The 15,867-nt window shown below is 49.0% G+C and overlaps 2 protein-coding genes across 6 annotated transcripts in view; both read left to right on the top strand.

Annotated features, from left to right (window-relative positions):
- UBL7 (ubiquitin like 7) overlaps window positions 1-15,867 on the top strand; it is a 33,857-nt gene that overhangs the window by 1,223 nt on the left and 16,767 nt on the right. Inside the window, exons 3-12 of one of the 3 annotated variants that reach the window (XM_082322727.1) lie at window positions 53-172; window positions 888-970; window positions 1,092-1,176; window positions 1,882-1,939; window positions 2,500-2,633; window positions 3,092-3,141; window positions 3,844-4,011; window positions 4,252-4,374; window positions 4,754-4,917; window positions 8,819-8,956. In XM_082322727.1, coding sequence (XP_082178853.1) covers window positions 53-172; window positions 888-970; window positions 1,092-1,176; window positions 1,882-1,939; window positions 2,500-2,633; window positions 3,092-3,141; window positions 3,844-4,011; window positions 4,252-4,374; window positions 4,754-4,891 — 959 coding nt within the window. In that variant the 3' untranslated portion in view covers window positions 4,892-4,917; window positions 8,819-8,956. Of the gene's footprint in view, window positions 1-52; window positions 173-887; window positions 971-1,091; window positions 1,177-1,881; window positions 1,940-2,499; window positions 2,634-3,091; window positions 3,142-3,843; window positions 4,012-4,251; window positions 4,375-4,753; window positions 4,918-8,818; window positions 8,957-15,867 lie in introns of those variants that run through there. The other 2 variants (XM_082322729.1, XM_082322728.1) reach the window with 2 other exon arrangements.
- The window catches only part of SEMA7A (semaphorin 7A (JohnMiltonHagen blood group)), a 33,616-nt gene continuing 28,336 nt past the window's right edge, over window positions 10,588-15,867 (top strand). The window contains exons 1-2 of one of the 3 annotated variants that reach the window (XM_082322722.1): window positions 10,588-10,677; window positions 12,146-12,255. In XM_082322722.1, the coding sequence (XP_082178848.1) occupies window positions 12,171-12,255 (85 nt within the window). In that variant the 5' untranslated portion in view covers window positions 10,588-10,677; window positions 12,146-12,170. Of the gene's footprint in view, window positions 10,678-11,400; window positions 11,538-12,145; window positions 12,256-15,867 lie in introns of those variants that run through there. The other 2 variants (XM_082322723.1, XM_082322725.1) reach the window with 2 other exon arrangements.

The following is a 15,867-nucleotide window of genomic DNA, read 5'->3' as shown; positions in this document are numbered from 1 at the left end:
CCCCTTCTGAGTGTGTCATAGATGTTTATCTTTAGATGTTTCTCTCTCCTAGATCTGATCTACTGTGGCCGTAAGCTGAGGGATGACCAGACGCTTGATTTTTATGGCATCCAGTCTGGCTCCACTGTTCATGTCCTGCGCAAGTCCTGGCCTGAGCCTGATCAGAAACCAGGTGAGGAGGAGACAGTGTGGGTTACTGCTTACATCTCCTGGGGATGTGTTTGGTGTGGGTCCCTTGTGACTGACGAGCAGCTTCTCTTGTGATTTGTTTCTGGGAGGCTGATGTCGGGTTTGCAGGAGGAATTGATCAGTATGTTTGTGTGGGAGCTCTCCACCTCTAACAGCAGCAAATGGGTGTTATGTTTTCTTGCTGATGGGAGAGTTAAGAAATGAGCTACGTCATGTGGAGAGTGAATGTCCCTTCCTTAATTGACTATGATCAATTTCAGGGTGTTGCCGGAGAATCGTGAACAAAATGACTGGTTACTCAGCTCGAGGGATGAGCAGGCTTGTACACACCTGGGGAAAAGAATTTTCAGCACATTCACAAAACTTAAAGCATTCCTAGTCTGCCGGACTGTAGAATAAGATGGGTTAGTTTGGAGTTGTAACTTTAATACAGCTCCTTTTGTACATGTAGGAGGATATATCTATATATTTTTATATGTCTGGAAGCTGAGAATGCAGTTACCTATTATGCTGTGGTACAGGTACTGAGACATTCGCAATCATTAGTCTGTACCCTTCCTCTCTTGGTCAGTTGAATCCAGGGGAATTAAAGAATCACCACCGCTATTGCAGTGTGGAAGTCCCAGTGGCATGTAAAATGGCTAGTAAAGCTGACAAAGGGAGAACCATGTTTTGTTCTGTTATTTTTCTTCCCTCAGAGCCTGTGGATAAGGTGGCAGCAGTACGGGAGTTCCGGGTCCTTCACACTGCCCTGCACAGCAGTCCTGCCTACAGAGATGCAGTGAGTGGGGCCTCATACTTTGCCGTCTGAGTGTCTTTTGTCTGTCCCCTCACTGTGAAGAGAGTCCTTGAGCGGAGCCTCGTTGTGTGACGCTGCTGATCTTTTCTGATTTCTCTCGTAGGTCTTCAAAATGCTGGGGAACAAGGAGTCGCTGGATCAGATCATTGTAGCTACTCCTGGCCTCAGCAGCGACCCTGTTGCTTTGGGTGAGTACAGATGTGATCCAGAGGATCTGAGGAATGCCAAATAAAGATAGTCAGTGTTTAATTCCTGACAAAGGGAAGGGAGAGTTCCCCTTCTCTGGAGAAAGCGTCTTTTTTGGTTCCTTTGTGGAGCATAAGAGTTAGTGCGTCTGCTCAGGTGTCAGAGTTGTGCTTTGTTGGTCATGTTTGGGGATGGACGCTGGCTTCAAAAGGATTAGGGAACACGGAACCCAAAGGAGAGCAGTGGGGATGGATGTTTTTTCCCTGCTGCAGAGTGTTACAAAAATGTTCACTTAATCTAGTGCACTTGCTCTGGCCTGGGATGTTACAAGCTTTTTTTGGCACATCGCTATGAGGCAGGTGGAATGTGGGATGCAGTCGCAACCTCTCACAGCAAGCAGCTGGCTGGGGTGAGCTGGGTGCCAGACTTGATCTTGCCCTTAAGGTGAAGCTGTCTGTGCTGGAGCACAGCCCGTGGGATCTGCTGGGAAAGCCCCATCCCTTGGGTGTGTGTCTGTGATCGAGAGTCTATCCAGAAAGACGTAAAAGGCTTCAGAGAGAACAATAAAAGAGTATTTATGGTGTCTGCTAGTGACTCAGTTCCTGAAAAACAATTAATTCTTTTGGGTTTTCCTATGGCCCTTGTTTGACTGGCTCCTGTTTCTTGTATCCTGTCTTTTACTCCTCATATTTCCTGGTCCCTCCCAGGAGTCCTACAGGACAAGGATCTCTTTTCAGTGTTTGCAGACCCCAACATGCTGGACACGTAAGTTCACGTAAGCTGGTGCAGTGACTAAGCAATGCCTTTGTCGCACTGTTGTATAGACCGCTTCTCTCTGGGTGGGAGAGAGAGTTCTGCTGCTACCTGCCAGTACAGATACACCAGGCCAGAGATTGAGGATAGAACTGTTCTTCCTCAGCAGCAGCAAAGAGGGAGCTGATGCTTTGGTAGGCATCTGCCTCCACTGTTGAATTAAACCAAAGGATGTTTAGTGGGGGACAGGGCCATCATCGCCTCCAGATCATGGGTTCAGATATGGATCTGGTTGCTCCCAGCAGACAGTTGCTCCCATGAGAGCATATGGGAGATGTATACAATGGGAGGGTCAACATGGGATCAAGAAGGACCCTTAGCTTCTCTGGCTGTGTGGAGCAAGGTGGGGAGGTGTTTGTTGCTGGACAGCCAAAGGCCGTATCTGAGGTGGTGTTGGCTCAGCCAGTGGGGATGGCTCTGCCATTCCTGGCATAAGTTCTTTGCTGGTATTGAGCTGCTGATTTCTTAGTTTCCCTAAGTATGTGATTCATTCTTCCACTCTTTCTCTCCAGGCTAATCCCAGCCCACCCCGCACTTGTGAATGCCATTGTCCTTGTTCTGCACTCAGTGGCTGGCAGCACCCCGCTCCCAGCCCCAGAGACATCCTCCCGAGGCATGTCCTCTGGCTCCTACCGGGACATGCCAGGTACATTCATCCACGCAGATGAGTGGGGAACCTGCAGAGATGATGGACTGCAGGATTTGCAGACAAATCTGTGCTGTGCTAACACAGTTATCCTCAGGCTGGAAGGAAGAAGGGTTTTGGTTCCTGAGCTAGGAACGTGCACTGTGGTTTGATAGATTTTGTGCTGTGTGAGACTCGTCTGGTCCACATCAGCCTCAGGGCCTCTCCCAACCAAGTGATAATGACTGTTGGTAGCAGAGGGCTGTGGCCTCTGTTTTGTGCAAATGACAGGCCTGACCTGCTTTCCACTGACCTGCTGCACGTGAACTTGTTGATGCTGAGGCCTCTGTCCTAACCCAGTGTGTTAGCTGGGGCTGAGCCTGGCTGTGTGGCCATGGACTCCACAGGATTCTCGTCTGATGCCTAATTCCTGCCAGCACCCAGTTTTCTGCATCTGTTGATTCTCTTTTCTGTTGCAGGCGGCTTTCTGTTTGAAGGTCTCTCTGATGATGAAGATGACTTCCACCAAGTAAGCAGCCAGGAAGGGTGGAACGGCTGTTTTGGACTTGCAATATGGGTTTAACTTGTAGCCCTTAAAGACTCCAAAAGTTTTCTCTCTTCCTGTCTCATGAACAGCATGAGCTGCTCTGGCTCGTAGGGTTATTGTGGAGACAAACATACTGATTGTGGCATGCTTGGATGCTGTTCGTGTTAGGATTTTCTTGAGTGCTGAGGTACAGTCACAGCAGAAGAATGCAGAAGCATGACTCTCAACAGCACTTGTCCACAGAGTAAACACCTTCATGGTCAAATTGACGCAGAGCTAGAGTTATGCACAGATGAAGCATGGGAGTGTTGGTCCCTGCCCTTCTGTAATGTAGGGAGGTTTTCTTCTCCAAAGGACAAAGTATTTTGTAAAGAGAAATCAAATGTTTAGGCGAAAAAAGTGCCTGTCAAAGGTTAATTGTTTTGTTATAGGCTAATAACACTTTGTTTTTAAGCTGATGGATGGTATATTAAGAGGTTTACTGCCAGTTTCTGCAGCTTTGTAAAAGCTGAGTTTGTGGGGAAAAAGCACATCCGATTCTATCATGTTTATTTTTTAAAAGTTCCATACTTGAGTTTCAGGTATTGTAGGAAAGGGATCCCCGGGGATGAGCACATGAGCCAGATTTTAATGGGACACAGACACAGAGGTGGTGTGTTTTGTTTTGTTTTTAACTCCGTGCAGAGCACAAGATCTACACCATCCAGCAGCACTTCTGGTTCCCGCCCAGCTTCTCTTGGCTATGCCGGGGCTGCTGGACCCCGGCCGATCACCCAGAGCGAGCTGGCGACCGCACTGGCACTGGCGAGCACCCCAGAGAGCAGCTCCCACACACCCACCCCTGGCACCCAGGTACAATGGCAGCACAGCAGCTAACAAAATCCTCCTGGGTCATAAAAACGGTGTTTGACTGAGTGCAAGCCCTGCTCAGGTCTGGAAGTCCCTGCTGTTTTTATTTTCTTGTGGCTGGGGTCTCCTCCATACGCGCTTGGAGAGGCATGATAGTGGGGCTGCAGCAGGTGTTGCCTGGTGCTGGCTCTGGTTCCTGTGACAAGTGTTGTCCTGATCCGTATACAACTTATTTCCTCCTAGGGTCACTCCTCTGGGACCTCCCCGATGTCATCCAGTGTCCAGTCAGGAACACCCATCACCAACGACCTCTTCAGCCAAGCCTTGCAGCATGCCCTGCAGGCCTCAGGGCAGCCCAGCCTGCAGGTCAGTGTTGTAGCCTCTTCCTTTGGGAGCCCATGAAAGCCCTGTATCGCACTGAGTACTGCAGGGTGGAGGTTGTTCTTCCAGCCGCCTCCTGTGGCAGGACATGAAGCTGAAAGGGGCATCACTGGAGAAGCGATGCTTGCAGGAGTCATGATAGACTGATGCAAAAGGCACTGGGTGGAAGTAGGAGGGGTGGGCTGGTGGATTTGGGGATTTTGCAGCAAGACTTTGAGCTTTCAAGATCTGCGCTTAGCATTGTACTTGTGAGCCAGAGAGAGGGGGAGAATCCAGCGTGGAAGAGTGAGCTGTGGAGAAGGCTGTTTTGTTTCTGCTTGGACTCTCGCACCTACCCTTAGCTTCTTTTGTTTCCTGTCTGTAGAGCCAGTGGCAACCACAGCTTCAGCAGCTGCGAGACATGGGCATACACGATGACGAGCTAAGTCTCCGGGCCCTGCAAGCCACTGGAGGGGACATTCAGGCTGCCCTGGAGCTCATCTTTGCTGGTGGGGCTCCCTAGCTTTTTGGGCAGGAGAGGCTGGACTGGTGAGTTGCACTGAGGCAGCTGTGGCATTCCTCGGTCTGGGACTCGGCCCTGAAACTCTTCTCTGCACTAGGGTTCCTCTCTGCAGCATGGAGCAGTTGGGGTGGCTGCTCCTTTCCTTGCAGGTGGGCAGCGTGCTCCTGTTTGAGAGCACTGACCATGCTGAGGGCAGCTCCTCCAGCTCCAGATACCTCTCTCCAGCCTCCTTCTGGCCACCAGAGACAAGACCTCAGAACTTTGTCCAGCATGGAGAAAGAGGTGGCTCTGTGTGTTGGAGAGATGTGGCACCTACAGTTCTGCACTCTTAGATCTGTCAACACATTCTCCTGTCTGTTGTTTCATTCCTGCCCACCTGACATGCCTCAGTCTAGCTTGTTTTGCTGTTGTGGTCCCTCTGTGTTTGACCGTATTAAATGGACTGTATTCACTTGCCTGTTGTTTGGGTTGTGATCTGTCCCGGGTTGTGTTCCAGATCTGTGAGGCTATGTGCTCATTGCACGAAGGTACTGGAGAAAATGCCTTGCCTGTTGTAGGAGTGTTGTTATTTCAGCAGAGGGCACTCGTCTTACAGAGCAAAGCCGTATCTGTTAGGAGAGCAGTGTTTGGGGTGTAGCTGACCGGCATAGCCATCCTGCCCTGAGTTAGGCCAACACAAAAGAACTATTTGTGCTACAGATATTCTCCAAAAAGGTGCTGCAGAGAAGCATCGTGTCTCCTTCTTAGCAGAAACCTATTTGTTCTCAGTTGTGTTGGGTGAGGCTGGTAGAGTCCTGCAAGCTGACAAGAACGAGGGTACAGGTGCAGGAGTTCATGGCCACCACAAGGTGACAGTAAAAAAACTGGCAAGCACAAGTGTTGAGGCAGTTGCCACAGAGTGTGAGGTGCTGCCAAATGATTTAGGGAGAAATGCCTTGTCTCTGAAACAGGTTAGTCTGGCTGCAGCCAGTATTTTCCAAAGTGTCTTCTAATCCTGGATGCCTGAGACCTGAGCTGCAAAGGCAATTAAAGGCATTTGCCTGTAGTTACAGTCAATGGGAGCTGAGAGAAGCCAGAACCAGAGCTGGGCTTGGCTTCACTCTGATTGTACCATTGAGATTAACAAGGCATGAAAATGGGAGCTGGTTTGCCTGAAATGCCACCATGCGTTAGCAGGGAAGCTCAAAACAGAAAATGCTTTCCTACCTTCAGGCTGCCTGTGTTCCCCTCTAATTCCTCCCCAAGTGCTAGGATTGCTTGCTGATACGATCTCAGCTATCACCGAGCAAATGCTGGATTGTTCTCTCCAGGGTAGCCTATTGACTGATAGATTTTAATCCTGTCTAGAGGCTTAAGTCTCTCAGGAGGGAGGGACTGTTTTTATTTTTCAATATGTAGGAGATAAGATGTGATGGACATAACCGGCTTTCCTGACTTGATACACCCTTCCGGATTGCTGCCCTCATTACCTGCTTTGGAAACTCAGTCCAGATGATGGCTGTGATTTTGTGTACGAAAACTGATTAATTTGTTCCCATCCCTGGTGCCTTCACTCTTTGCTTTGCTGGGGGAGTGGATAGCATATGTACAGCATCCTCCCTTCCCCACTGTGGAGACAAGCCCTGCTGTCAGCCCTCAATCCTCCCGGACTAACTGAGGATTAGCTGTATCGCAGATGCTGCTGACCGAAGCTGGAAAGCATTTGCAGGCTCTCACAGACCTGCTCAGGGCTAGCGGGGCTTGCTTTGAGACCAGAGCGACTAGTTTGCTTTGCTGTACCATGTCAATTCTCAGCTTAGGCCAGCTTGGGGTTCTTGGTGTCCCAAAATGGTATTTCTTTTCTGTCCTGACCTTGCTCTTAGGATTTGATCACTTTGTTGACCCACGTTTTGTATTAAGTAGTTTCTTCTGTTATAATGGCTATTTCTGCTTTTCCCTATGTCCCCAGGTAATTGAGAATTGCCTGGATGTTTTGTATGGAAATAACTTTTTTCCAATTTCTCTCATAAATTGTGTTACTTGGCTCAGAGCACTACATCAGACACATTCTCTGTCTGAACTGGCTATAGCAGAGAAGAACTTGGCACCGATGTTCACGACGTGACTGATGCGTGCGCTTCGCTTCCCTCGTCTCGCCTGCCTTTGGCTGCCTAGAATAGATGTGCTCAGCAACCAGGCAAATTTAGAGATGCAGGGATGGGAAGAGAGGCTCTGCCTGGCACCTGCAGGGCTGGTGATGGAGGAGGAGGAGGAAGGGAAACTTTGATGCAGGAGCTCTTGTAGGAGAGTGGAAGCTCGGAGTTCCTCAGAACTGGCTCTGCAGCAGCCAGGTGAGCGCTGCCTTCCCGCCTGCTCTAATGGCCGAGTGCCTCCTGCCTCCCAGCTTTGAGATGAAAGTGATGCTGGCAACCGCCTCTGTGTGCGGAGAAAGCTCAGCCAGCACAGCCTCTGCCAAGGGGAAGAAACTGGCTGGGGAGAGGCTGCAGGAGGCACATGCTCGCTTGGAGAGGCCCTTTGCCTGGGGTTAGCAGCCTAAATATGGCTTAGGGGGATGTAGTGTGAGGTCTCTTGTCCAAGCCAGTTGTCCTGACTTCTACAGTCATTGGAGGAGCCTATATCCCAAGAGAGAGATCGAACAAAACTGCAGTGACTCTGCGAGATGCTGATATCCATTGCTTGCTGAGAAAGCAGCTGAGTCCAGGCACTAACTTGTCAGTGGCTGAACACAACAGATTCTGCAATTTGGGAGCAAATTGCGTTGTGCTGTCTGCCACCTGCCTGTTCCCTGTGGTCCATCCTTGGTGCCACTGCCCTGACACCTTCCCCTCCTCCTCATTACTCCCATGCCTGGGTTAGAGCTGCATCTGTTCTTGTGAAGTCTCGGCTTATCTGTATCCTGCCTGCATGCCCAGCCTCCACCACGGTCTGTTTGCCGGCTAGGCATCTGTGGCCTGACCATCTCACCACCACCGCTGCGGGAGCAGACTGGGAGGTGCTTGGCTGACCCTTTGGAAGGGGTGGAGGTCAGACCACGGTTCCCCAACGTAAGCGCTTTCAGTAGGGACTTTCTGGTTCTGACATCAAAGAGACATTTTTGGTTCAGTTCCTTCTTTGCCTGTAATGGAGCTGACAAGGGAAGCAATAACAGTGAGTGTTTTTAGTAGTAATGGTAGCAGCTGTTTGTACTCCTGTGTTTTCGGTAATCTTGTTATTTGTTCTGGTGCTTGACCGTCAATGCTGGCGCGTTGTGGACACCTGCAGGGGCTGGCAGTTTGGCTGGGATCTAGGCTCCTCTCCATATGTGCCCTGCTTTTCTACTTCAGCCACTTTGATGGCTTTTTCACCGTTTCTGCCTTGTCTCTTTCTGCCTAAGACAGTCCTGAGCTGACTGTCTCCATGAGGAGCAAAGCGGGGGGGGGGGGGGGGTAATTTTCCAGCAAAAGGGTGAAATGGAGACAGAGCAGAATCTCTCAGGCTTCACGTCCCTGATGGCTTTTGCAGTACCTCAGCCTGTGTGACTGCCCACCTCTGTCTTCCTCTGCTTTTGCAATGATGCTGGAGCCTTCCTATGTGTGAAGTGAACACAACTGGCAAGATCTATCCCAGGAGCAGACGTTGACGTTTGAGGTATTAATTGTTTATGTGCAGACACAGTCTCTCTGGTTGGGCGTGTTGGATCGGATCGTAAACTGCCAAAGTTTCAAGCTCTTCAGCCTTGATTTCTGACTTCAAATGACTAGTGTTGCAGAGATTTCCCCTCATCCTCCCATGCGTCTCCAGTATTTCAGAATAAATGTTTCTTCCTTGCTTCCCCAGCCAAAGAGAGGCTCTGAGTGTCCCCTGCTTGCAGGACCCTGGCACAGGAACCAATTCCCTGTCTGGGCAAGGCAGCAGAGCACCTTAAACCAGTGTTGCTGTTTTGCCCAGCTCCATCCACAAACAAATGTGCTGGAGCCAGAGGACTAACCATCGCACTGCCCCTGCTCATCATGGACGTCCGTACTGAGCTGAGGGAGCATCATTCTCTTCTCCCTGGCACAACGTGGGGCTACACGCCTTGGCCCCCAGCTCCTCTCTGGCACGTTAATTCAGAAGACTCGTGAAGGTGACTTTCTCCAGTGCTCCACGATGCAGCGGCTCAGTGTATCCCTTGGGATTTGCTAGGGCAAGAATAAGCTTGGGCAGCCTGGCAGGATACATCCATGTTGTGAACAGCAGCAGGGAGCTTGTCTGGCAGAGCCCTTGCCCATTGGCTTGCTTTCTTTGCAAAGTACTCAGCGGTTTACTGGCTGCTTTCAGCTTTGTCCTTGTGGGGAATGCCAAAGTGTCAGGAAACGCATAATCATTTTTAGTTTTTCTTCTTAAGTTAGCTTTGTGCTGGTCCAGTGAGTTCAACAGTCTCGCTGTGGGGGACAGGCTAGTGCCAGGGCAAAGGGAAGAGGGGGCAGGGGGACCTGGTGGGGTTTCCTTGGCAGTAATGAAATCTTGGTCTTACTCTTTCTCAGGCAAACTTTCGAGGAAGGAGGAAAGAGCTTTATTGATGCTGGGACAACTGATCAGGAATAAGGTGAGAGCCCAAATATCAGGGCAGGTGATACAGTGAAGCTTCCCAGCAGGCTGTGTCCTGTGGGACTCAGTCCCTTTCCTAGCATGAATCGACATTTTTCTTTAGAAGTGATGAAAGGGGAGCTCTGTGACTTTAGTCATAAAAGCATCGTTTTAAAGAACTGTGCTTTGCACAGCTAAGAGTCCATGTGATGCTAACTGGAGAACAGCACAATAAAACAGTGCGGTTTTAAGGCAACTGACTCTATTTTAACATGGTGAAGGCAGAAATGTACTGAAAATGTCACACCATGAAAATATTTCTATTTCCTAATATTTTCTTCCATATTTATAGTATTTTACTATTTATAAATCACAGTGTTTATGAATAATCCTTTGATTTACGGTAGTACATGTAGTTCTAGTTCTGCCTTACAAGGATGCATGAGTTTAAGAGTATGGTAAGCAAAAGGAAAGTTCAGAGGGAACATGATAAATATCCTCTGATATATCCTTTGAAGTCAAGACAATGGCTGAGCTACTGGCTTTGAACATGAAGCTTCCTGGCTCTGGTCCTCTTGAACTGAGCTTGGAAACTTTAAACAAAACAAACAAAAACCCCAGTGCTCTTAGGGTGAGACCAGGGATTTTGGGGAGCATTTCTGACCACACAGTCTCTGTAGCTAACTTCTGGGTGTTCCAGGCTGCCAGCACACAGAATGGTTGTCCCAAAATCACTTTGAGTATTTTTTTTCTCTACCACTGAAAAAAATACCTTGCTGATTTAAGACTATGGTTGACATGTTCAGTAGGGTGCATTAATTTAGGTGTTGAGTTTGTGGGAGAAGCTGGAGAGCTGTGGAGTTCCACTCCAGGGTGATAAAAGGATAAAATGGGTTACACAAGATCAGAGCCAGAGTCCCCTGTCTTCCTGCAGTGGCCAATAACACATGCTGCAGAAAAACCTTAAGAACAAGAGAAAGTTCCATCTCTAATAGATTTTTTTTTTTCCAGCATCCAGTGATCTGAGGCTTAGGGACTTCTAGAGCTGAAAATGGGGCATTAATAGTTAACAGCCCCCATGGGACTTTTTTCTTTGAACACAGATAAACTTGCAGCCTCGGTGCCAGTGCGCAGCAAGGAATCCTGCAGTTCAGCCACAGGTTCAAAGTCTGTGACCCACAACAGTATTCAGCAGCTGGAAGGAAGAGATGAGGTGCAGCCGTGGGACTGTGGCACAGGTAACTTCTGGGATGTCACACTCTAAAGGGGTGGCAGTGGTCCCAGTAAAGCTCTGAGGTTTAATTTTTGGGTGCCTGGGACTGCTGTGGCCACTGAAGCAGCAACAGGTGACAAGGATAGCTAGGGGAGTCAGGCAGTCAGGAAGAAAATTATCACTTAATTTCGGTAAAGCAGAATGGGTTGCTAATGACAGCAGAGCTCTGTAATCCCTCAGCAATGCTCAGCGTGCTGCCCTGACATCCCACAGAGCAGATTCCAAACTGTTTACCTTTGTGTTAATTGGATCGTTTGTGTACGGCCTGGTTCCAGGGAAGGGAAGGAGTGCTGACTGTCCTGTCTCCAGAGGATTCATTTTCAAGGTGTAGCTCCCTGGCATTAAATGCTTTGATCCCAAAGGATCCTAGTTATGCATAATTTGATCATCCCGTGGATCCTGCCAGCTGGTGTCTGGTCACACAAGTTCATGTCCATTTATTCTTCCTCCACCTCATTTTTAATTCTTTTTTTCCCATCCCAAAAGCCTGTGACCTGGTTGCTTATGGCTTCCTGCAGTTGCTTTCCTGAATGAGCCGTGTGGGAGCTACCTGGACACATAATAATCAGGAAGCAGGTGACAGGCATGAAGCCTATACAAGGAAGGGCAGATAAGAGGCAGGAAGAAAGAGGAGCTCTTCCCTGCCCAGGCCAGTGTCCCTTTCAAGAGTTTTGACAGGTCACGGGAAAAAGAAGTCAAACAGGTCCAGCACATGGTGAGATCCTGAGCTGTTCCCACTCTCCTGCTGGAAGAGATGGCAGGCTTCCCATGTCTGATGGAGAGAGGAACGAGTGCATCTCTGATGCTGAGCCTTCGTGTCACCAGGTGGGCTCAGAATTTAGAGCCAAGGACAGTGCCGAACTGCAGACACTTACCTTCTGTGTCATTTGGCCCAGGGTTGGCTAGCAGGGGCCAAAACAGGAAGGAGGAGCAGGAGATAGGCCACTTCTTAGATGTCTCTCCCTTCCTGGCGAGACAGATATCACTGCTGGAAGTACTTGAATACTACAAGGTCGACATAATGTCTTTAAAATAGTTTACTTTCCTGAGCAGCCTTCACTTAATCTTACAAGCTGGCCAGGCACGTAAGAGATTCTGTTGGCGTTTTTCCCAGCAGCAGTTTGAAGTGGTTTCTTGGGGACGAGGTGACTTGCTTTGATTCCCCAGAGAAAAATGTGGACTTAAATTCCAACCCATATTATGGCAGGGGATGGGAGAGCAGATTGCAGAGAGTGAACCTTAATTTGTGTATTACCAGGAGGACTTTGTGGGTTTGGAATAAATAAAGCTGATAAAGGGGGCTTATAAGCTTGTGTATGGGATGGTGGGTGCTGGACCCTTCTTAGGACCATTCAAAGAGGCTGGCAGATGTGGGAATCGGTACTGCTGAGGAGGCTGCTTTGCCCCCTGCTGAAAGGTAGCCATTCCTGCAGGAGAGCGTGGTAGCTGCTCTGCAGCATGTGGCAATGCTGCCCTGAAATCCAGGCTCTGCCAGGAAGCAGAGGAGCACAGCGGTCAAGAAAAGAAACACCAGGAGTTTCAGGTAAGCAAAACACAGTCGGACCTGCTGGGCCCTCGTAGGAAAACAGAGCTGACACGCTGTGCAGCATTAATATATCAATGTGCAGCTCTTGTGGTGGGAGTGTGGCAGATCAATCTCAACAAAGCAAGTTATTTCTGTCCTTTTTGTTTTAACTTTCTTTTAACTGGGAAGGGCTCTGCTCTCGGTTGTATTTACTCTGCCTAAAGCCTTTAGCACCCCTGTCTGAGGGGCGTGCATGCTTTTGACAGCCTGTGTCACGGATGTGCATCTGTTTCACCTCTTTTCCTGCTCTGTCAGTGAGTTCTCACTGAATTGCTGTTGACAGTGCTGCTTGTTAATGTGACAAACATTCAGGTGAAATGCATTTGCTAAGCAAATGGGTGTTTGCAATGGAAAGGGTGAGGTGTAGTTTGGGGTCATCTAGATGAGCTGAGTTTGTTTGTGGCTAGTCCTAGTGCAGGACCTCTGCAAGCTACTGGGATCAGTGAATAGTGTCATGAAGCTTTGGTCTGGGAGGTCCTGCCTGGGGTGAGCCCCAGGGGTTTCCTCAGCAGCAAAGGGGAAAGCACGGAAGAAGGGGAGTCCCAGCTAGGGGTTTTGTGCTGCTCTCCAAGGAGCTGAGTGTGAGACGGCTCTAGCACAGGTTTCCTTTGGCAAGTCAAAGGGGCTGATCTACTAGAAAAAGATGTCCTGGGGCACATGGTTCCTTCTCCCCTTCCCTGATTCATTTTTAAAACCCTGGGAGTGGCATTTAGCACATGGGGGCTTCTGACCCCTTTAGTGACACTTCTTGGGGCAGTAGATTTACTGTTCTGTCCTTCAGCATCATGGCAGAACTGAGAGGGGGAGGTATACCAACTGATTCAGCCCCCCTGACTCAGTCCAGCTTAAACAGCTGATGGAGATGAGCTTGCATAAAAACAGCATGCCTGGAGAGGCTGAAGGGTTGACAGCCATTGCAGGGCTGTGGCTTTAGGAGGGGATGGTTGAGGCTGCCGTAGCTGACTGCGAGGAATGTGAGTTGGAGGGGAGGATTTGTGTGTTTAAAGCAGAATGCAGCAGCTTGCTGATAAATGATCCGCTTTCCTTCCTTCCCACCTCACTTTGTCATCTGAGGACTAAAAGACCTGTCAGTGCCAAAAGAAACAGTGAGTGGAATTTCACTTTTTTCCTCTCAAAGTCCATGCCTATAAGTTTACTTGCTCCCAAAGGCAAAATGCAAGGGGTAAGAAATTAAAGCTCTGGTCTTCCAAAGCTCTATAGTGGTCATTTACACTTGTGTCCCAGCTTCATGGGACATCAGTCCGTCCTGCAGCAGGGTCCCTGCACAGGCAGGGTTTAACGGAGGATTTCCCATGCTCTGTGTCAAAACACGCAGTCTCCCAATCTCATCTTGGGAGGGACTGTGGAAACACATGCACGCGTGTGGCATGACAGACCTGGTGAACATCCTCAGCCCTTTGCGCCATGTTCAAAAAGCTCCCTCTTTGTACTGTTCTGAAGCTGCCATGGTTGATAACAGCCAGAGATTGAGATGTGCTTGTCAGGTGGCACAACAGAGAAAAGATCTTACCTGGCTTTTGCACGGACAAGATTGTTTGTGGTGTTGGTATTTTTTTTCCATGGAAGACTTGTCTGTGTTCAAACCCATCACGCCTACTGGCTGTTTACCAGGGTCACATGGCTGGTGTGGGGTTAGCAGAAGATAATCAATATGTTCTTATGAATAATGTTCTAACATACCTGCTCTTCTCTAATGGAAAGTTGCCAGCTAAAATGGGAGGTTTCTTAATAGTTGGACTGCCTGGGCCACAAACATTCAAGCAGTCTGTCTCCTCCGCAGTGATGAATAAAACTGTTTCTCTTAAGGAAAATCTGTGCTTTATGATTTTTACAAGATACTTGCAGGAAGCTGCCTTGTGACCCATGTTGGAACTGACTAGCATGATCTGGAAAAAGCTGCACATAATTTGCACTGTGGAAGTTTTGATACTTGAGTGAAGCAGACGGAAACCTCTGCAGGAGTGGGCTGAGCAGGGAGTTCGTGCCTGGAATCTGATCTCTTGTGTACGCGTTCCTCGTTGGTAGTGGAGGACATGGCAGAGCAAGTTCTGAGAAAACAAACTGTCTCGCAGAAGTGCCTGCCTGCTTTCAGACGGGTGCGTGTGTACTTAATGCACAGCGGGTTTCTGGCTGTTTTCAGGACACTGTTCTGTGTTCAGCACCCCCTGCAAACTGGTACGGGGTTGGAGTAACCTTGAAATCAGCTCTGCACTCCTGTGAAGCATACAAACTGGGCTGCTCCTTGATCAAACGTGTGCAGCATTGCCCTGTGCTGCTTTGTATGTCTCTGGGACAGCCCTGCCTGTGGGGAACTCGTGGTGGGGTTATTTTCCCAGTGCATTGCACAGTGTGTGTCATGCTACTCCCTTGACCCTCCAGATCTTGCCCGTGTGTTGAAGTCACTTTCCCAATGTTGTCCTGTGCAATCATCTGATGTTTCTGCATCTGTGGGTTCAGGCTTACCCCAGCTGATCAGTCACATTGCTGCCCTGAAGGAGCTCTTGGGGAGGAAAAAGGACGCTAAGGGGAGCTGTAGCTTCTGGAGGGAGCAAAGGCATTTGGGTGAAAGCTCAGTTTTAATGAAGACCACTCATTCGAAGAGTTGTAACCAGCATTTTGGGCGGGATGCTCCTGTATACTTGTGTGTTCCACCACTGTCACTTTTTTCTCCTCTGCTGCGGGCTCCTTTGCTGGTGAGCTGCATGCAGAGATCTTGCACAGCTTTGTATTTAATTGCTACACACGAGGCTGTCTGCTGAGTCTCTTGCTTAGCAAAAGCAAAGGTGCTACAGCATCATTCTGAACCCAGGACCACAATACAGTCATGTTCATGGGGTGGCTCAGCTCCTGGTCTAGGAGATGGAGCGGTATCGTGTGTTGAAGTTGAAAGAGCCCAGAGATGAACACTTCCAAAGTCTCGAGGGAGTTTGAAGCTGAATTTTATAGACAGGAGCATTGTATTTAGCTGTAGGTGGAAAAAAAAACTAAAAGCTAACCGTGCAGAGTCCCCAGCTGTGTTAGTTAGGGGCAAGGAAAAGGGAACAGCAAAGGATTTACTGTTCTAATAAGGCAGAAACTCGCCTCGTTCATCTCTGATCAGAACCCTTCTGTGTTTCCAGTTGGCAACTTTGTCAAGAGTGGGAGCTGAAAGCCAGTTTCCCAGCCCACCAGCTGCATCGTGTCATAAAAGGCAAAGCAGATAACACTGTATGCGACTCTCATAGTGTAGCCCAAATTTAGGGTGGATGCAAAATGCTAAGTCCCTATGTTTATTAAGGAACCAGCATGCGTCGTATGGCTTAGGCTGTTGATTTACAAACGACGTTTCTTTTCACTCCTGACTGTGTGAAAGAGCCTTAATGAATTAGATGTTTTTCAGCACGCCTTCTGTGCAAGAAAACAAGTGCTAACAGGGTTTAGCACCTCTGAGAGTAATGGGGCAGGTAGAGAAATACAGCCGCCTCTGGGGGGGGAATGGGCAGTTGTTTCGAGGTGAGCAGAAATACAAAATGGTTCAAGACTGGGAATCACCATGTCCAAAAGTGAAAA

This window comes from Platalea leucorodia (genome assembly GCF_965183815.1).
Source record: "Platalea leucorodia genome assembly, chromosome: 9".
Classification (NCBI taxonomy): Eukaryota; Metazoa; Chordata; class Aves; order Pelecaniformes; family Threskiornithidae; genus Platalea; species Platalea leucorodia.
This window is presented reverse-complemented; position numbering and strand designations above follow the sequence as displayed.